This window comes from Cyrtonyx montezumae, unplaced genomic scaffold (assembly GCF_038088225.1).
Source record: "Cyrtonyx montezumae isolate F1298 unplaced genomic scaffold, pur_monq_1.0 scaffold_15, whole genome shotgun sequence".
Taxonomy (NCBI): Eukaryota; Metazoa; Chordata; class Aves; order Galliformes; family Odontophoridae; genus Cyrtonyx; species Cyrtonyx montezumae.
In genome coordinates, this window is record NW_027071881.1 from 6,240,863 (window position 1) to 6,254,943 (window position 14,081).

A 14,081-nucleotide genomic window follows, 5' to 3' on the forward strand; every position below is an offset into this window, starting at 1 on the left:
CGTGGGGCTGAAACACTGCAGAGCTCCTGAGGTGGAGAGCACCCAAAGCAGCTGTGAGTGCATGGCACCCTCCTCCTGCCTGGAAGGAAGCGTTCACCGACCTGGGGGGGGGGGGCGAATAAATAGCATTTCTACCCACCACCCATTGAGGGGTTGGCTGCCCACCCCGTGCCACCTGCCCTCTCCTCTCAGCTACAGCTTTGCCATGGAAGGTGGTGAAAGTCAGCACACTTTCTGCACTGGGGCAGAGCTTGGGTGCCAGCAGGAGCAGCTCTGCAGTGCGTGGGGCGAAGGAGAGACGTCTCTGAACTGGAAGGTTTCTTGCTGCACACTTTCCCCTTTCAGTCTTTTCTGAGTGGGGGTTTTCTATGGAAGCAGAGCCTTTGTTGCTCCCAGCTTGCCTCTTCTTTGCTAGGAAATGCAGCCCTGCTTCCACAAAGGTCTTTTTTGCATGTAAATGCTCCTGGAGAATGGCAGCAGCACGGTGGGGAGGGGGGGGACAAAGCAAAGCTCTTCCCACAGAGCAGTGCTGTCCGCTCTGGGGCTGACGCTGCTCTGCAGCCGTGCAGGGTGGGATGGGGCCTCTCCCTGCCTGGGTGGGGGGCAGCCCTGCTGACCTGACACTATTTTCTTCTTTTATTTTTTTTTTTATTTCATGAAATTCTATGGCAGGATTCTGACTGGGAGCAGCTCGTGGGGGTGGGGGGGGGGGGGGAAGGGGGCTGGCTGACTGTGATTGTGCTGTTGGCTCCTTTCCGGCCCTCTTTGTTTTTAGTTTCCCCCAATAAAAAAGTTCTACTTTTGGGAAGCTGTCTGGGTCCGTGCTGTGCTCACAGCATCCTCCACGCCCCAGGCAGTGATGTGGCTCTGCCCTCAGCCCGGTGTGACCCTCACAGTGCAGCTGGAGCCCACACACCTCGGGGTCCCCGTCAGGGCCGTGCACTGGGTCCAGACCCGTGTGTAGGATGGGCACCTCCACCCCATACGCCCCCTCCCTGACCCCAGCACGGCTCTCCCCACACACCGCAGTGACTGCTCGTGACCCCACTTTATTAATTAGCACAACAAAGGCCTGCTCGGGGTGGTTGCGCGGCTCACACCGCCCCAGCATTGCTTTTCAGCCTCTTCTTTCTGTTCCTCTCCTTCCTCCTCCTCCTCCTCCTGCTGCTGCTGCTCTGTCCCCCTGAGCCGGGGGGGACGGGGGTGACGGACGCAGCGTGGCTCAGCTCCTCGAATCCAGAAGGGCTCTTCTTCTTCAAACCCTTCCCCTTCTTCTTCATCCTTTTCCTCTCTCTCACAGCCAGGGGGTCCAGGGGCTCCCCCACGGGCCACGCCGCCCTGTCGATGAGCTCCCCACCAAACTCATACAGCACCGGCTCCTTGGGCACCGCCACGGCCACCGTGTTGTACGCCCTGCACCTGGGGACAGCGCACGTCGGGGGTGGGGGGGGGGGGGAGGGAAGACACAGCACCACCAGGGCCCATCCCACAGTGGGTGGGGGGCTGGGGGGGGGGGTGTCACCCACCACACGTAGAGGTACGGCTGCACGCACTCCTCCCTGTAGGCGAACTCGAAGCACGGCACCCGGATGACGTTGAAGAACGCCTGTCCCACCACGCGCGACGCCGTGTCGTTCACCTGCTGCAGGCACTCCTTCAGCCTGCGGGAGACGTAGGGATCGGGGGGGGGGAGGGGGGGGGGAAAGAAGAGGGGAGACCCTGCTTGCTCCCCTCCATCCCATCCCCACCCCGTTTTGGGGCCGGGGCCGCTCACCGGCGGTCGCAGTCGCAGTGGCTGATGGTGTGCCAGCGCAGGTTGCGGTAACCGAAGCGGGAGGTGAAGGGGTGGATGACGTGCTGGCAGTGGTCATGGTCCCGGCAGCAGCGGTCGGTGTCACGGTGTTCCCCTGTGGGGTGGGGGCTGGGGGTAGTGCTGAGAGAGGGGGGGGCTGGGGTGGGATTGGGGATGAGGCTGCACAGGGTGAGGATCGGGATTGGGAATGGTGCTGGGATGGATAGGGTGAAGATTGCGGCTGGGATGGGGTCAAGGATGAGATGGGATCAGGGTTTGGGCTTCAGTGGGACCGGGGGGTGGGATGGGGGTGGGATTGGGGCTGGGATGGAATTGGGGATGGGGTTGGGACTCAGATGGAGTCAGATAGGAGGTGGGATTGAGGTTGGGGATGGGAGCAGTCACATTGGGTGAGAATGAGGATCGGAACTGGGATGAATGAGAGCAGTCAGCAGGATGGGGATTGGGGCTGGTGGTGGGATCAGGATGGAGTGGGTTGGACTGGGACCGGTCTGGGGACGAGGCTGAGATGAGCACCAGGATGGAGAACGGGCAGGGAGCAGGGTCGGGACTGGGTATGGAGCGTGTTGGACAGCACCAGTATGGGAACTGTGCTGGGATGGACTGGGAGCAGAGCACGGAGCAGGATGAATGGACTGGGATGAAGCTGGGAATAGGAGTGGGGACGGCCCAGCCCTGTGCTGGGGAGCGGAGCAGCACTGGGTGTGGAGGAAGGGGGATGGGGAGGATGACCATAGGGTGCGTTTAGGGTCAGCTCCTTACCCAGCTGCTCGTAGCTGTCCGCGTTGCTCCCGGCACCGCACCACAGCGTCCCGGGGTAGGTGAGCCCTCGGCGGGCACGGGGCCGCCCCGACGGGGCCACTCCGGGGCTGGGAGCCGCCAAGAGCGGGAGGAGGAGGAGGAGGAGGAGGAGGGGGAGGAAGAAGCAGCGTGGCCGCGGGGCGCACATGGCACCGCGGGACCACCACTGCTGCGGGGCCGCCTTATAGCAGAGCGCGGCACGGCACGGCCCGCCCACCGCGGGGCGGCACGGCTCGGCTCGGCACGGCTCGGCACAGCATTACACGGGCCAGCTCTGCCCCGCGGGAGCTCCGTGCATCCCTCTGTCCCAGTGCACCAAGGCTGCCAGCTCTCGTCCCCTCTCGCTGCTTCCCCTCGGACAGAGCCCATTTGCAGTCGGGACACGATGCCTGCTCCTCTTGGCAGAGCCGGATGGTGCCCGAGCGGGGACGTGTGTGGCCTCGAGATGTCCCTGCGTTGCTCCGGACCCCAGCTCTGCCCGTGGGGCTGCACCCCAAGCACCGCTCTGGCTCCTCCGAACCCCACACCCATGGGACGCTCCGGGTGCCCGCACAGCTCCCTCCTGGCCCCATCCCAGCTCCCCGCTGTCCCAAGGCATTGGCGGGGGCCCAGCACTATGGGGCAGCCCCCTCTCAGCTGTCGCTGTCTGTGACACTCCCCATGACAGTCCCACACTGCGTACGGAGCCTGCGCAGCGAGCACGGACGGGCGATCGGAGGGGACACGAAACCCTATGGGGTGTGGATTCACCCCTTGGAACGCTGACCCTACACATGGACCTGCACCACGTTCCCACCACGCGGGAGAAGGGCTGGTACCTGGCTCTGATGGCCCCCAACACCAAAGGTCCCCACTACGCATGGCTGGACCCGTCCCGGCTCTACTGCCACCCGCAAGTACCCAGCGATGACGTGGGGGGCACAGAGGGGGTGGCACTTGGGGGGCTGTAGGGGCACCCGGCACCTCCCTGTCTGTCTCCCCAGGGCTTGCAGGACTGCGTGGCCGACCTGCTGCGACCCTTCCAGGGAGACCCCATTGATCTGGTGGCCGGCATCGACGCCATGGGTTTCATTCTGGGTAAGGGGGAGAAAGGGGGGGTCCCCGGTTGCTGTCCCTGTGGTGGGTGACAGTGCCATCCCCAGGCGCCGCCGTGGCCGCCACGCTGCGTAAAGGCTTCCTGGCCATCCGCAAAGCCGGGCACCTCTGCGTGGAGACATTGGCAGAGCCCTACACCGACTATTCGGGTCGGGAGAAGGTGATGGAGATGCGCACCGACACCGTATCACCAGGTGAGCTGAGCCCGCGGGGGTGGGCGCTCCCCCAGCGGGGTGACAACGGGCACAGGGACGCAGCTCTGCCCCTCCCCAGGTGTGCGTGTGCTCCTGGTGGACCAGTGGGTGGAAACCGGGGGCACCATGCGTGCGGCCATCCGGCTGCTGGAGCGCCAGGGGGGGGTCGTGGCAGGTAGGACGGGAACCTGAGGGGGGTGGGGGCACCCGTAGGTGACGCTGGGACAGACCCTGAGCCCTCGGTGCATCCCGCAGGGGTCGCAGCCATCTGCATCGAGGACAGCGAGGGCGGGCGGTGGATTCGGGAGCGCTACAAATGCGCCCACTGCGTCCCCCCCCACCTGCAGCCCCGCTTCGACCGCCACCAGTTGGGTTGGGAATGAGGGTTGGCACCGCTCTCCTCCCGCCCGCCAGCCCGACGCCTTCCTTAAAAAGCATAAAAAAATGTTTTATTACAATGAAGGCTGGGGGTGTCCCTCCTCCTGGGGGGGTGGGGAGGGGGGGTTGCATAGCTACGGGGTGCCCCCACCCGCCGGGGCTGCTGCTCTTTGGTATGGAGATACGGGATGCTGCGGGGCTCACTGGCAGCATTTGGGCTTCTTGCGGGGCGCAGACAGGTACAGGTCGCTCTCGGTGCTGCCGATGCCTGCGGGACAGAGGGGTTAGGGCTGGGTTAGGGTTGGGTTAGGGTTGGGCCAGGGTATTTATGGGGGGAGTCATGGGTACTCACGCACGGCATCGCCGATCCGGCGGGCACTGCCGCGCTCCAGCTCCGCCAGCACGCTGCTCTCGAAGGTCAGCGCCGCCACACGGAAGAAGAAATCCTTCACGTTCTCTCCTGCCCCACAAAAGAAGAGCCCTGAGCCCCAGCGGGGGTCACCTCGCTCCCCCCCCATCCCACTCCAGCTTTGGCCACGTCCCAACCTGTGAGCGAGGACACGGCCCAGAACTCCGCCTGCATCTCCTGGGCCACCTTGAGTGCGTCCTTCTCCATCCGGCTGTACTGCGCCGGTGTCTGCCGAGGGAGTGGGGTGGGAAAGGGGACAGCCCCACGGCACCACGAGAGCCCAAGGGAGGGGGACACACTCACGCTCAGGTCCTTCTTGGAGCCCACCAGGAAGAGGATGACGTTGGAGGGGTCGTTCTCCTTCAAGGCGTCTGCCAACCACTGCCTGTGGGGCCAGGTCACCCCACGGCCGAGCACTGCCCTCGGAGGTGACACCAGCCCCACTGCCACCTCCAGCCCCACCACAGCCTGTGTGCCACCTACCGTGTGTGGTCCAGGGATGCCACGTCGTTGACATCGAAGACGATGACGATGGCTGTTGGGGAGATGGAGTGAGCTACGGGGACAGGGGCGATCGGAGGGGATGGGGGGGTGGGGATTTAGGGGGGGGGGGGCTGTCACCTTGTGCTCCCCGGTAGTAGGTGGAGGCGATGCACTTGAAGCGCTCCTGCCCGGCTGTGTCCCACCTGGGGAGGGGGTGGGTGGTTGGGGGGTGGGGGGGGGGTCAGTGGGGGCTGTTGTGTGGAGGAGGGGGGGAGGTAATGGCAGTGCTACTCACAGCTGCAGGCTGAAGGGCACCCCCAGCACCTCGAAGCGCTCCATCTCAAAGTCCACCCCGATGGTCGCCTTGTAGTTCTTGTCGAAGGTGTCCTTGCAAAAACTGGCAGAGGGGGAGGGGAGCAGGATGAGCGTCAGTCCTGCGGGAAAGGGGGGTCCCGGTTCCCCCCCCCCCCCCCCCCCGTTTGGCACCCCTTCCATCGGGGTTACCGGTTGATGAGGCATGTCTTCCCCACCGCCAGGTCCCCCACCACGATGATCTTGGAGATCTTGAAGCTGTGGGAACACAGATGTTGCAGGAAGGTTGGGGGCGGGGAGGGGGGGGGGGCACGCAACGTCCTCCCAGGATACCCACCACTCTGGGGGACCACCACCCGGCCCCCCCCCGGCAGTGTGATGCTCCCCATCTCCCCGCCCCTACGCACACCCCCCCTCATCCCCCCCCGCTGCATTCCTGTGCTGTGACGCAGCCGTGCAGCACCGCAGCCACGCGGCGTCTTCCTGCCGGGACCCCCCCCCCCCCAGTTTGTGTAGGGCGGACACCCCCACGTGCCTCCCCATCCCCATCCCCATCCCAGCCTCACCCCACAGTGCCCGTCCGCTGCTCCTGGCAGGCGCTGGTCACACTGGAGTGGAATTCGGGGCGGGTGTGCAGGGCGGCCTCCTTCCGAAAGCACTGCGGTGTGGGGGGGGGGGGGGAAGGAAGGGGACAAAGGGGACCCGGTGAAGCTGTGGGATTGGGGTGCTCGTCCTCCGGGTGCTGCCCTCTCCCTGCTCACCTGCGGCAGGTCGGCCACCACCCTGTCCCTGCGCACCGGGGCCAACACGTTCATGGTGCCCCGCGGCCGGAGGGACGGGATCAGTGGGATGGAGCGGGGCCGAGGGGAACCGCCAGGCCTGGGGAGATGGGAGGGACGGGGGGAGCGGTGCTGCGGCCATGTCCTGGATCCTGATGTCACTGCATCCCCAAGTTTTGCTGTCTCCGTGTCCCCATATCCCGCTGTCCCCATGTCCCTAAATCCCACTCTCCCCACATCCCCAAAACCGGCTGTCCCCACGTCTCCAAGCTCTGCTCTCTCCACGCCCCCAAATCTTGCCGTCCCCATGCCTCCAAATCCCACCATCCCCATATCCCCACATCCCACAGTCCCAACATATCCAAACCCCACTGTCCCTAAGCCCCACTGTCCCTAAGCCCCACCGTCCCCAGATCCCACCATCCCCACGTGCCCCCAAACCCCATCGTCCCTATATGAACCATCCCGGAATGCGCCCACCCCCACGTCCCCATCTGTCCCCATCCCACATCCCCCCGGTGCCACCCGGGCGCACAGCCGCCCCCCCCGTCCCCGTGTCCCCTCCTGGCGGTACCGAGGGGCCGTTCCCAGTCCCCTCCCGCTCCGCTCCGTGCTCAGCGCTGCACACTCCGCCCCGGAGGCATCGGCGTCCACGCCCCGCCCCGACCCGGGAGGGAACCGGGACTACAACTCCCATGAGGCCCCGCGGGGGGCGATATGCGCACGCGCGACAGAGCCCCCCCAGGACTACTCTTCCCGGCGACCCCCTCGGCGAGACGGAAGTGAAGTCTCGCGAGGTTTGGGGCTATAAGCCCGTGCGGCGCGGAGTGAGAGACCCCTTTCGGCTTCTGGCCGCGCAAGATGGCGCCCAAAGCGAAGAAGGAGGGTGAGGGCTGCCGGGCGTGGGGGGCCCTGAGGCGGGCGGGCGCCGGGCTGCGGGGCCACGCGGGACGCGGTGGGGCTGAGGGCATCGGGGTGAGGGCGTTTCGGGGCGCGGGAGGGCTGCGGGGCGGTGCCGGGCCGCGGGCACGTGGAGGGGTGAGGGGAGGCCTGCAGCGCCGGGCCCGGCCCGGTTCCGTGAGGTGAGCCCCGGGGTGCGCGGTGTGGGGTTGGGGGCTGAGCTGCGTGGTGCGGGGCTGTGAGGCGGTTGTGGGGTGGGGGGTTGGGATTGAGGGGAGCCGCATGGTGGAGCGGGCAGAGGGGGAACGTCGGTCGGAGTGTGGTGGGTGAGGCCCTTGTCGCTTGGGGGAGCGTTTTGGAGGGGGTTTGGCCGTTGGGATGCCTCGTAGGGGAGCGTGGGCTGCTGGGCCCGCAGCTTTGCTGTGCGCTAACTGAGGTGTTGTCACAGCCGTGCCGCCGAAGACGGAGGCGAAGGCCAAAGCGCTGAAGGCCAAGAAGGCCGTCCTGAAGGGGGTCCACAGCCACAAGAAGAAGAAGATCCGCACGTCACCCACCTTCAGGAGGCCCAAGACACTGCGCCTGCGGCGGCAGCCCAAATACCCTCGGAAGAGTGCCCCGAGGAGGAATAAGTACGTGGGGGTGGTGGGTGGGGACAGCCCCTCTGCAGGTCCCGGGGTGAGGCCTTGCTCTGTGTGCTGCTTTTGGAGCTGAGCCACGAATTTGGTCGCAGAACATTGGGGTGCAAGTGATGATTTCAAGCGACCAAAGCCTGAGAGTTTGTGATTACAGCTTTTTTGGCCACTGATGTACCCCAAACTTTTAGCTGATATTTTAAAAACTGATGTGTGTAAATCCTTTTCTTCAGCTGAGGCCATCTTTCTTGCAGGCTTGACCATTATGCCATTATCAAGTTCCCTCTGACCACAGAATCAGCGATGAAGAAGATAGAGGATAACAATACTCTGGTTTTCATTGTTGATGTGAAGGCAAATAAGCACCAGATCAAGCAGGCAGTCAAGAAGCTGTATGATATTGACGTGGCCAAGGTCAACACCTTGATAAGGTGAGGGGGAGAGCAGTCACTGTCACAGGGAACTTGAACATGTGTGAGTTCTAGAATTAAACTGTCATGTTTTCAGTGCTAAGGTTGTGATAAATAATGTATCTTAATGGGAGTGTAAAATGGTGTTGTGCCAGGAAGTTGGCTTCATGTGGGAGCCCTTAAAGTTCTGTGCAGATGATGTGAATGATTTTTTTATCCACTGAGTAAACTGATGCTTCCAAAGGAACCACTGATGCACACTGTTATAATGGGAATGCGGGGTGGGTGTGAGGATCAGTGTGCCTCTGTACTGACACCTCCTATCCTGCTCTAGGCCTGATGGGGAGAAGAAGGCGTACGTCCGACTGGCTCCCGACTACGATGCTCTGGATGTGGCCAACAAGGTGGGCAGTGTTTGAAACTGTCAGCTCTCATCTGCTGTCTCTTTTTTGGTTATACCTCCTTGGTGTGCACATGAGGTACTTGTGCTTCAAGGACACGGGTGCAGCGTAGTTGGTAGCTGAGCAGGATTGTGGAGTGGTTAAGCAACACCAAACCTTGTTCTTCCTCGGTGAGGTCAGGCAGGGAGTTGCTGAGAGAACTGCAGTTCTTCTTCTGCTCCAGGGTGGGGCTCCACTCCCCAAGGCTGCATGAATTCTGAAGTACTGAGGAGGGTGTAGAAACTGCCCCAGGGTGAAATGGTGTCTGTTCTCACAGCGTTCTCAGACAAAAGTGTTGGCAGCTCTCCTCAGAAAGAGGAACATGATGTCAGAAGCACTGCTAGGGCCTGGGTGAAGGGCTGCTGCTGCACAGGTGGCTGCATGGCTGGAAGTGGCAGGTGCTTTAATCCTGGCTGGCTGTGGGAAGCAGGAGGCAGTGGTGGTGGGTGCTGGAGGAGGGGATGGTGGCTGTCAGGATTAATGTGAGGGTCCCAGTGGCTGTGTGAGGTACTGGGCAGGCCTGGTAGGAAGCAGCCTGGTAGGAGAAAGTGTCCTGAGGATAGGAATCCTGGGGAGATGCAGCTGTGTCAGTGATGCCTGGTGGAGGCTCTGCCTTTCTGCTGCTGTGATGTTTGTTTTAACATGTTTTGCTTCTTTCCAGATTGGGATCATCTAAACTGCATCTACCAAGGACTGTACAGACAGGATAATAAACCCTGTAAAACCACTGAGGGGCTCTTGTGTTCTGTGACTGTAGCCCGTGCAGAGGAGCTCCCAGGGGGCTGCAGGGGCTTCATGTCATTACACAGGTGCCTGCTTCCCTCCTGCTGTGGTCTGGCACTTGGTTGGCACGAGCTGGCTGCTCTGAGAGGCTCACAGTGCTGTTGTCTGTGCCGTGGGTATACGTCAGTGAGGTGGTGCTCCCCTGGACTGCAGATACCTGCTTACAACCAGTAGGATTCCAGAATAATGCATTTTGCTGTGTAATTATCAGTAAATGTGGTGGTTCTCAGCATCCTACATAACTTCCTTGTGGTGTGTATCACAAACTGCTTAATGCCCAAGAAAAGTGGGTGGGTACTGACTGCAGCAAGATGGCACAGAGATGAGTGTTGTGCCAGTTCCCAGCTGCTCTCAGCAGGTCTCCCTGCACAGACCCCCCAGGCTAACCCAATGCTGTAGTGCTTGGTGTAGTTGCTTTTTTTTCCCTTCCTCTTTCTGGCATGATCCACGCTCCCCTCACTGCAGTGTGTGAATTGCAGCCTGGTTTCCCTGACACAGTTCCTGTTGTGTTTGTGACCTCGCTGAGTTTGCTGTCCCCTCCTGCAGTCGCTGCTTTGGCAGTTGTTTGTTTCCTCAGTGCTTTGGATGGGATTGGCTTCGTGGAGTGCTTGGAGTGTCATAAGAATGCGGAGTGCAGGGGGAGCAGGGAGTGAAGGTGCAGCACAGATAAACCCAGAGGGACACTTAGCATGGAGTGTGTAGTTTGGCTTTAGGGAAGAAAGGTGGTGAAAGCTGTGGGCAAATATTGACTTGGGGCTATTGAACTTGTGGGTGGTGGGACACCAGGTTCCCTCAAACCTTTTGGAGGGGTGGTGGTGAATGGGAAGGGGAGGCTGTCCTGGTTGCCACTGCTTTGGTGGTGGGGGAAGGATCTCGTGGGCTGAGCTGCACAGCAGTGCAGGGATGTGGGACAGACACGGTGTTTCTTGGGGCTGGGTACCTAAAATTCCTGACTGGGAAGGGGACAGGCAGCAGCATGAGGGGCCCTGCAGGTGTTAGCCAAGCCCTGTGCTCATCCTTAGCTGAGCTGTGGTTACCTCTCTGAATAAAAATCAAGCTGGGAGAGTCTTAAAGTGTGAAGCGGGGAGTGGGGTACATGCTGCAGCCCTCCCTGGCAGCATGGAGGCTGGGCTGGGGAGGGATTTCACTTCAGCATGACTTGCAGTCTGCCCTGACCCTGCTTCTACTTAGCCTGATGGCTGCTGCTGGCTGGCACTCGCTGTGCATCTTCCCTGTGCTTGCCTATTGCTCTGGGCTGGCAGCCAGCCTGACCCACAGCTGCCCCGGTGCTGTTGTACAGCTGGAGGATGGGGAAAGCTTGGTCATCCCTGACCCTTCTGTGCTGCTGTGGAGTGGTGGGAGCGTGGGCTGGTCCCTGGCTGCTGCAATTACTGTGTGCTGGGAGAAGAGACGAGGGGAAAGGTGGTCAGGAGGGGGAGCAGGGGGAGGTAGCTGTGCGGGGTGTCTGCAGGTTGAGTTGGGGCTTCAGCTGCAGGTAGGAAGCTGAGGTGTAGCAGTTGGGATGTTCTGGTGGTCCAACTGGGACCTGCTGGGGCAGGAGGAGAGCCTGCAGCTTGGCTCAGGGCCTGCTCGCTTCTGAGCGAGGAGGGGGCGAGGTGCTTGGGTTGGAACATGAGCATCTCAGCCCACACATGTTGCATCTCCCCTCTGGCTGCCAGGCTGCTCCCAGCAGGAGTTCCCTGTGCCAGCTCCAGAATCAGCGCCCCGAGGGGTACACCCAGCACTGTGGGCCTTTCCCAGCCTCCTGGAGGTGGGGTGAGTCCCTGCTGCCTCCACTCAACCTCCAGCTCCACGTCCACCTGAGCTGAGGGTGCTGGGTAAGCACTGATCCTGCCCTGGAGCAGGGGCCGGGCAGGAGTCCCTCTAAGCCCTGCTCCTTATGCCAATCCAGGGTGATCCTGGAGCTGCCACATCAGCAGGATTTGCTTTCCCAACGCTGTGGTGCTCCACAGGACCAGCTGGGCCAGCTCTGACTGCTGCCCTGGAGAGCTCGCCCCTGCACGCAGGGGGGGCTGCTGCTGCAGTCAGTGTGGTGTGCTCGCAGGGAGCTGCACGGCGATGACAACCCCGGGGGGACTGAGTGTGCAGCAGTCTTCCAGGAAGAGCTGTGGCCTCACACAGCCTTCCCATGCCAGCTCCACTTCACGTGGCTGCTGGGTGAGTCACGCAGCCCAGCCAGGCTCCACGCCGCCAGTCCGGACAGGCGGGTTGGGGGTTGCAGTGGGGCTCACACTGCTCCTGCTGCCCACATCTCTGCCCCACGTCCCCTCGCCTGCTCCTTGCACAGCCCCAGGGCTGAGGGATGTCAAGCACTGAGGAGTCTCTAGAAAAATAAATGAACAGAGAGGGATTGGGCTGTGGGAGATGGAGAACTGGGATCAAGTACTCCTTGGGCTCCCTAAGCCCAAATGTGCTGCAGAACCACACCTTCCCTGGGGGAGCAGGGGCACGTCCTTTCCCATGCCCCCATCTCGTCCTCCTCCCCCTAGAGCCGCTCTACCCCACAGAAGAGCCAGCTGAGGCGTGCTGCGGCAGCAGTAACCAGACCCATTTAATGCACAGAACACCCAACACCACCACGGGTGAGGCTCAGCCCTTCCCTCACAGACACCCCTGGCTGTGCTGGCACGGAAGCCAGCTTGGGCTGCTCCTCCATCACCTGTGCCCACAGCTTCGGTGGCATCCTCATGGCTCGGTGAGGCTGTCGGGCTGGTTCCAGCAGGGTAGTGCTTATAGGCAGCAGAGCAGATGAACGCAGGGCCCGCAGCCAAGGAGCGAGCCCTAAGGCACATAGAGCAGGTACGGAGAGCCCCGGTCCCCAGCTCGCTCAGTCAATGAGGAACTTCTCCCCGTCCACGTCTCTCCCCGCAGATCCCTTACGCAGGGAGGGGAAGAAATCAGAGCGCAGGAGGCGGGAGAAGTACATGAGGATCATGGCGTCGAGCAGCAGGAGGTTGGCCATCAGGAAGGCGCCCTGGCCCTGCACCTCCACGTAGCGCACGAAGTACCAGGTGAGGTAGGCCTGGGGCGCCAGGCGGAAGGCGAAGTACATCACCAGGTTGACGTACTTGTTGGCCTCGTAGAGCGCCGGGGAAGGCACGTTGCTCATCTTCAGCAGCATGCGGATGGTGAGGAAGATGTTGCTCACCTCCACCAGCAGCAGAAGCATCGCCGCCACCAGGAAGCGGCCCGTGATGATGAGCGAGATGAAGGCAGAGATGGCCTGAGGAGCGGGGAGCGCAGCGAGGTCAGCACCCCGCACAGCCCTCCCCGTGAGATCCTCTAACTCTTACAGCACCACAGGAAAGCCAGCCCCACGAGCTGCTTCCCCCAGGACCGATGGTGCTGGGAAGCTCTGCCCTCGCAGCCTGGCTGTCTCCAGGTGCTGGCAGCCATCCTGCCTGCAGCCTGCACAACCCACCTGGCAGGCAGGGCGAGGTGTGGGCAGGGCTCCCGGCTGGCTGAGCCCTGAGGTGCCATGTCACCTCCCCACAGGGCAGTGTCACCTTCCCTACAGCCGCACTCACCATGGCGTGGTGCACCAGGTACTCCCAGGACGAGCGGGACTGCTGGTTGAAGATGATGTCGAGGCTGTCGTGGATGAAGTAGCCTGCAAGGTAAGAGAAGAGTGGGAAGGGGGAGCAGGAGGGACTCGGGCAGGATGCCCGGGAAGGGGTCCTTCAGAGGCCCTGGACCAAGTGAGCACTCACCTGAGGAGAAGCAGACCAGCAGGTGCCCTGAGACGCTGTACCCGTCCTGGATGTCAGACAGCAGCTCCGGGGACTGCCAAAGGCTGCGGGGAGGGAAACGGGGTGAGGCTGAGCGCTGCCGTCGGGGTACAACCCTAGGACCCCAATCCTGTCACAATGCCTGGGAGGGAAGCGGGGCTTCACGCGCTCCCCGCGTGTGGATGATCTGCGCGTGGGCTGCCCACGTTACCACCCCCCGGGCCCCCTCCCACCCTCGGTACCTGAGTAGGGCCCACAGCCCGGCGAGCACAGAATGTGCGAAGGAAACGAGGAGGTTCCTCCAACGCCAAACCCGCCCGGGTCGGCTCCTCACGGCTGCGGGTCGGGGCAGGGCCAGGGCCGCTCTTCTCAGCGCCCCGAACAGAGCCACGCTGCCGCCCACCAGCGCGGCCGACGGCGCCCGCCAGCCCGGGCCCATCGCGCCCAGCTCCGGGGCACGGCGCGGGGCGCGGGCTGCCGGGCGCGGGGCGGGGTCTCCCGATAATGGGCGTGGTTTCGCGTATGGACACGCCCATCTGCAGCGCTGCGCATGCGGCTGTGGGAGGATTGCGCGCGCTTATGTAGGGGTGCGTTGCTGCACGCGCGTGTGCAAGGGGGTGGGGGTTGAACGCAGGGTGTGCACGCCTGGGTGGGGGGGGGTTGGGGTGTCTGTACTTCGCGTTGCATTTAGTTTGTGCGTGCTGGGTGCTGCTCGTGTGCGTACGGAGGTGGTTTGTGGTGCGTGCTCTGAGCGCTGCACGCACCGCGCATCGCAGCGGGATGCTGACTGCAGGCGTGCACGGGGGAATGAGCGCCGCTTGTGGCACCGTACCTGCACGCGTGGGTGTTGCACGCGTGGAGGGGCACTGTGCGTGCCAGACTTTGCCCGAGTGCTGGGCATTG

The 14,081-nt window shown here is 62.8% G+C and overlaps 5 protein-coding genes and 2 non-coding genes across 9 annotated transcripts; 4 read left to right on the plus strand and 3 right to left on the minus strand.

Moving 5' to 3' along the window:
- Window positions 1–1,046: 1,046 nt before the first annotated feature.
- On the minus strand, window positions 1,047–2,792 carry PROCA1 (protein interacting with cyclin A1). 2 transcript variants are annotated; one of them, XM_065731894.1, is made up of 4 exons: window positions 2,576–2,792; window positions 1,775–1,907; window positions 1,527–1,661; window positions 1,047–1,413 (listed from the first exon to the last, which is right to left on the minus strand). In XM_065731894.1, the coding sequence occupies exons 1-4, from the start codon at window positions 2,760–2,762 to the stop codon at window positions 1,095–1,097; spliced, it is 774 nt and encodes a 257-aa protein (XP_065587966.1). In that variant the 5' UTR covers window positions 2,763–2,792; the 3' UTR covers window positions 1,047–1,094. The 2 variants fall into 2 exon arrangements, with proteins under 2 accessions (XP_065587966.1, XP_065587965.1); XM_065731893.1 differs by having other exon boundaries at window positions 1,047–1,419.
- Window positions 2,793–3,222: 430 nt separating this feature from the next.
- Window positions 3,223–4,342, plus strand: LOC136045783 (adenine phosphoribosyltransferase-like). The gene is made up of 5 exons (XM_065731897.1): window positions 3,223–3,510; window positions 3,598–3,691; window positions 3,757–3,903; window positions 3,983–4,078; window positions 4,159–4,342. Exons 1-5 carry the CDS (start codon window positions 3,388–3,390, stop codon window positions 4,284–4,286), a joined length of 588 nt encoding a protein of 195 aa, XP_065587969.1. The 5' UTR covers window positions 3,223–3,387; the 3' UTR covers window positions 4,287–4,342.
- Window positions 4,343–4,384: 42 nt separating this feature from the next.
- Window positions 4,385–6,920, minus strand: RAB34 (RAB34, member RAS oncogene family). The gene is made up of 11 exons (XM_065731895.1): window positions 6,839–6,920; window positions 6,247–6,364; window positions 6,052–6,143; window positions 5,678–5,743; window positions 5,469–5,570; window positions 5,312–5,376; window positions 5,174–5,225; window positions 4,994–5,075; window positions 4,828–4,918; window positions 4,634–4,741; window positions 4,385–4,549 (listed from the first exon to the last, which is right to left on the minus strand). Exons 2-11 carry the CDS (start codon window positions 6,298–6,300, stop codon window positions 4,482–4,484), a joined length of 780 nt encoding a protein of 259 aa, XP_065587967.1. The 5' UTR covers window positions 6,301–6,364; window positions 6,839–6,920; the 3' UTR covers window positions 4,385–4,481.
- A 132-nt stretch (window positions 6,921–7,052) lies between these two features.
- On the plus strand, window positions 7,053–9,373 carry RPL23A (ribosomal protein L23a). Of its 2 annotated transcripts, XM_065731898.1 has the most exons (5): window positions 7,053–7,150; window positions 7,613–7,793; window positions 8,051–8,227; window positions 8,541–8,610; window positions 9,308–9,373. In XM_065731898.1, the coding sequence occupies exons 1-5, from the start codon at window positions 7,126–7,128 to the stop codon at window positions 9,320–9,322; spliced, it is 468 nt and encodes a 155-aa protein (XP_065587970.1). In that variant the 5' UTR covers window positions 7,053–7,125; the 3' UTR covers window positions 9,323–9,373. The 2 variants fall into 2 exon arrangements, with proteins under 2 accessions (XP_065587970.1, XP_065587971.1); XM_065731899.1 differs by lacking the exon at window positions 9,308–9,373 and having other exon boundaries at window positions 8,541–8,640.
- LOC136046010 (small nucleolar RNA Z17) lies at window positions 7,903–7,975 on the plus strand. Its single transcript, XR_010621955.1, has one exon. It is a non-coding gene; the product is annotated as a small nucleolar RNA Z17 (small nucleolar RNA).
- Window positions 8,396–8,465, plus strand: LOC136046009 (small nucleolar RNA SNORD42). The gene has a single exon (XR_010621954.1). It is a non-coding gene; the product is annotated as a small nucleolar RNA SNORD42 (small nucleolar RNA).
- Window positions 9,374–11,977: 2,604 nt separating the features above from the next.
- On the minus strand, window positions 11,978–13,657 carry TLCD1 (TLC domain containing 1). Its single transcript, XM_065732192.1, has 4 exons — window positions 13,421–13,657; window positions 13,161–13,243; window positions 12,978–13,060; window positions 11,978–12,673 (listed from the first exon to the last, which is right to left on the minus strand). The coding sequence occupies exons 1-4, from the start codon at window positions 13,615–13,617 to the stop codon at window positions 12,278–12,280; spliced, it is 759 nt and encodes a 252-aa protein (XP_065588264.1). The 5' UTR covers window positions 13,618–13,657; the 3' UTR covers window positions 11,978–12,277.
- Between the last annotated feature and the right edge of the window lie 424 nt (window positions 13,658–14,081).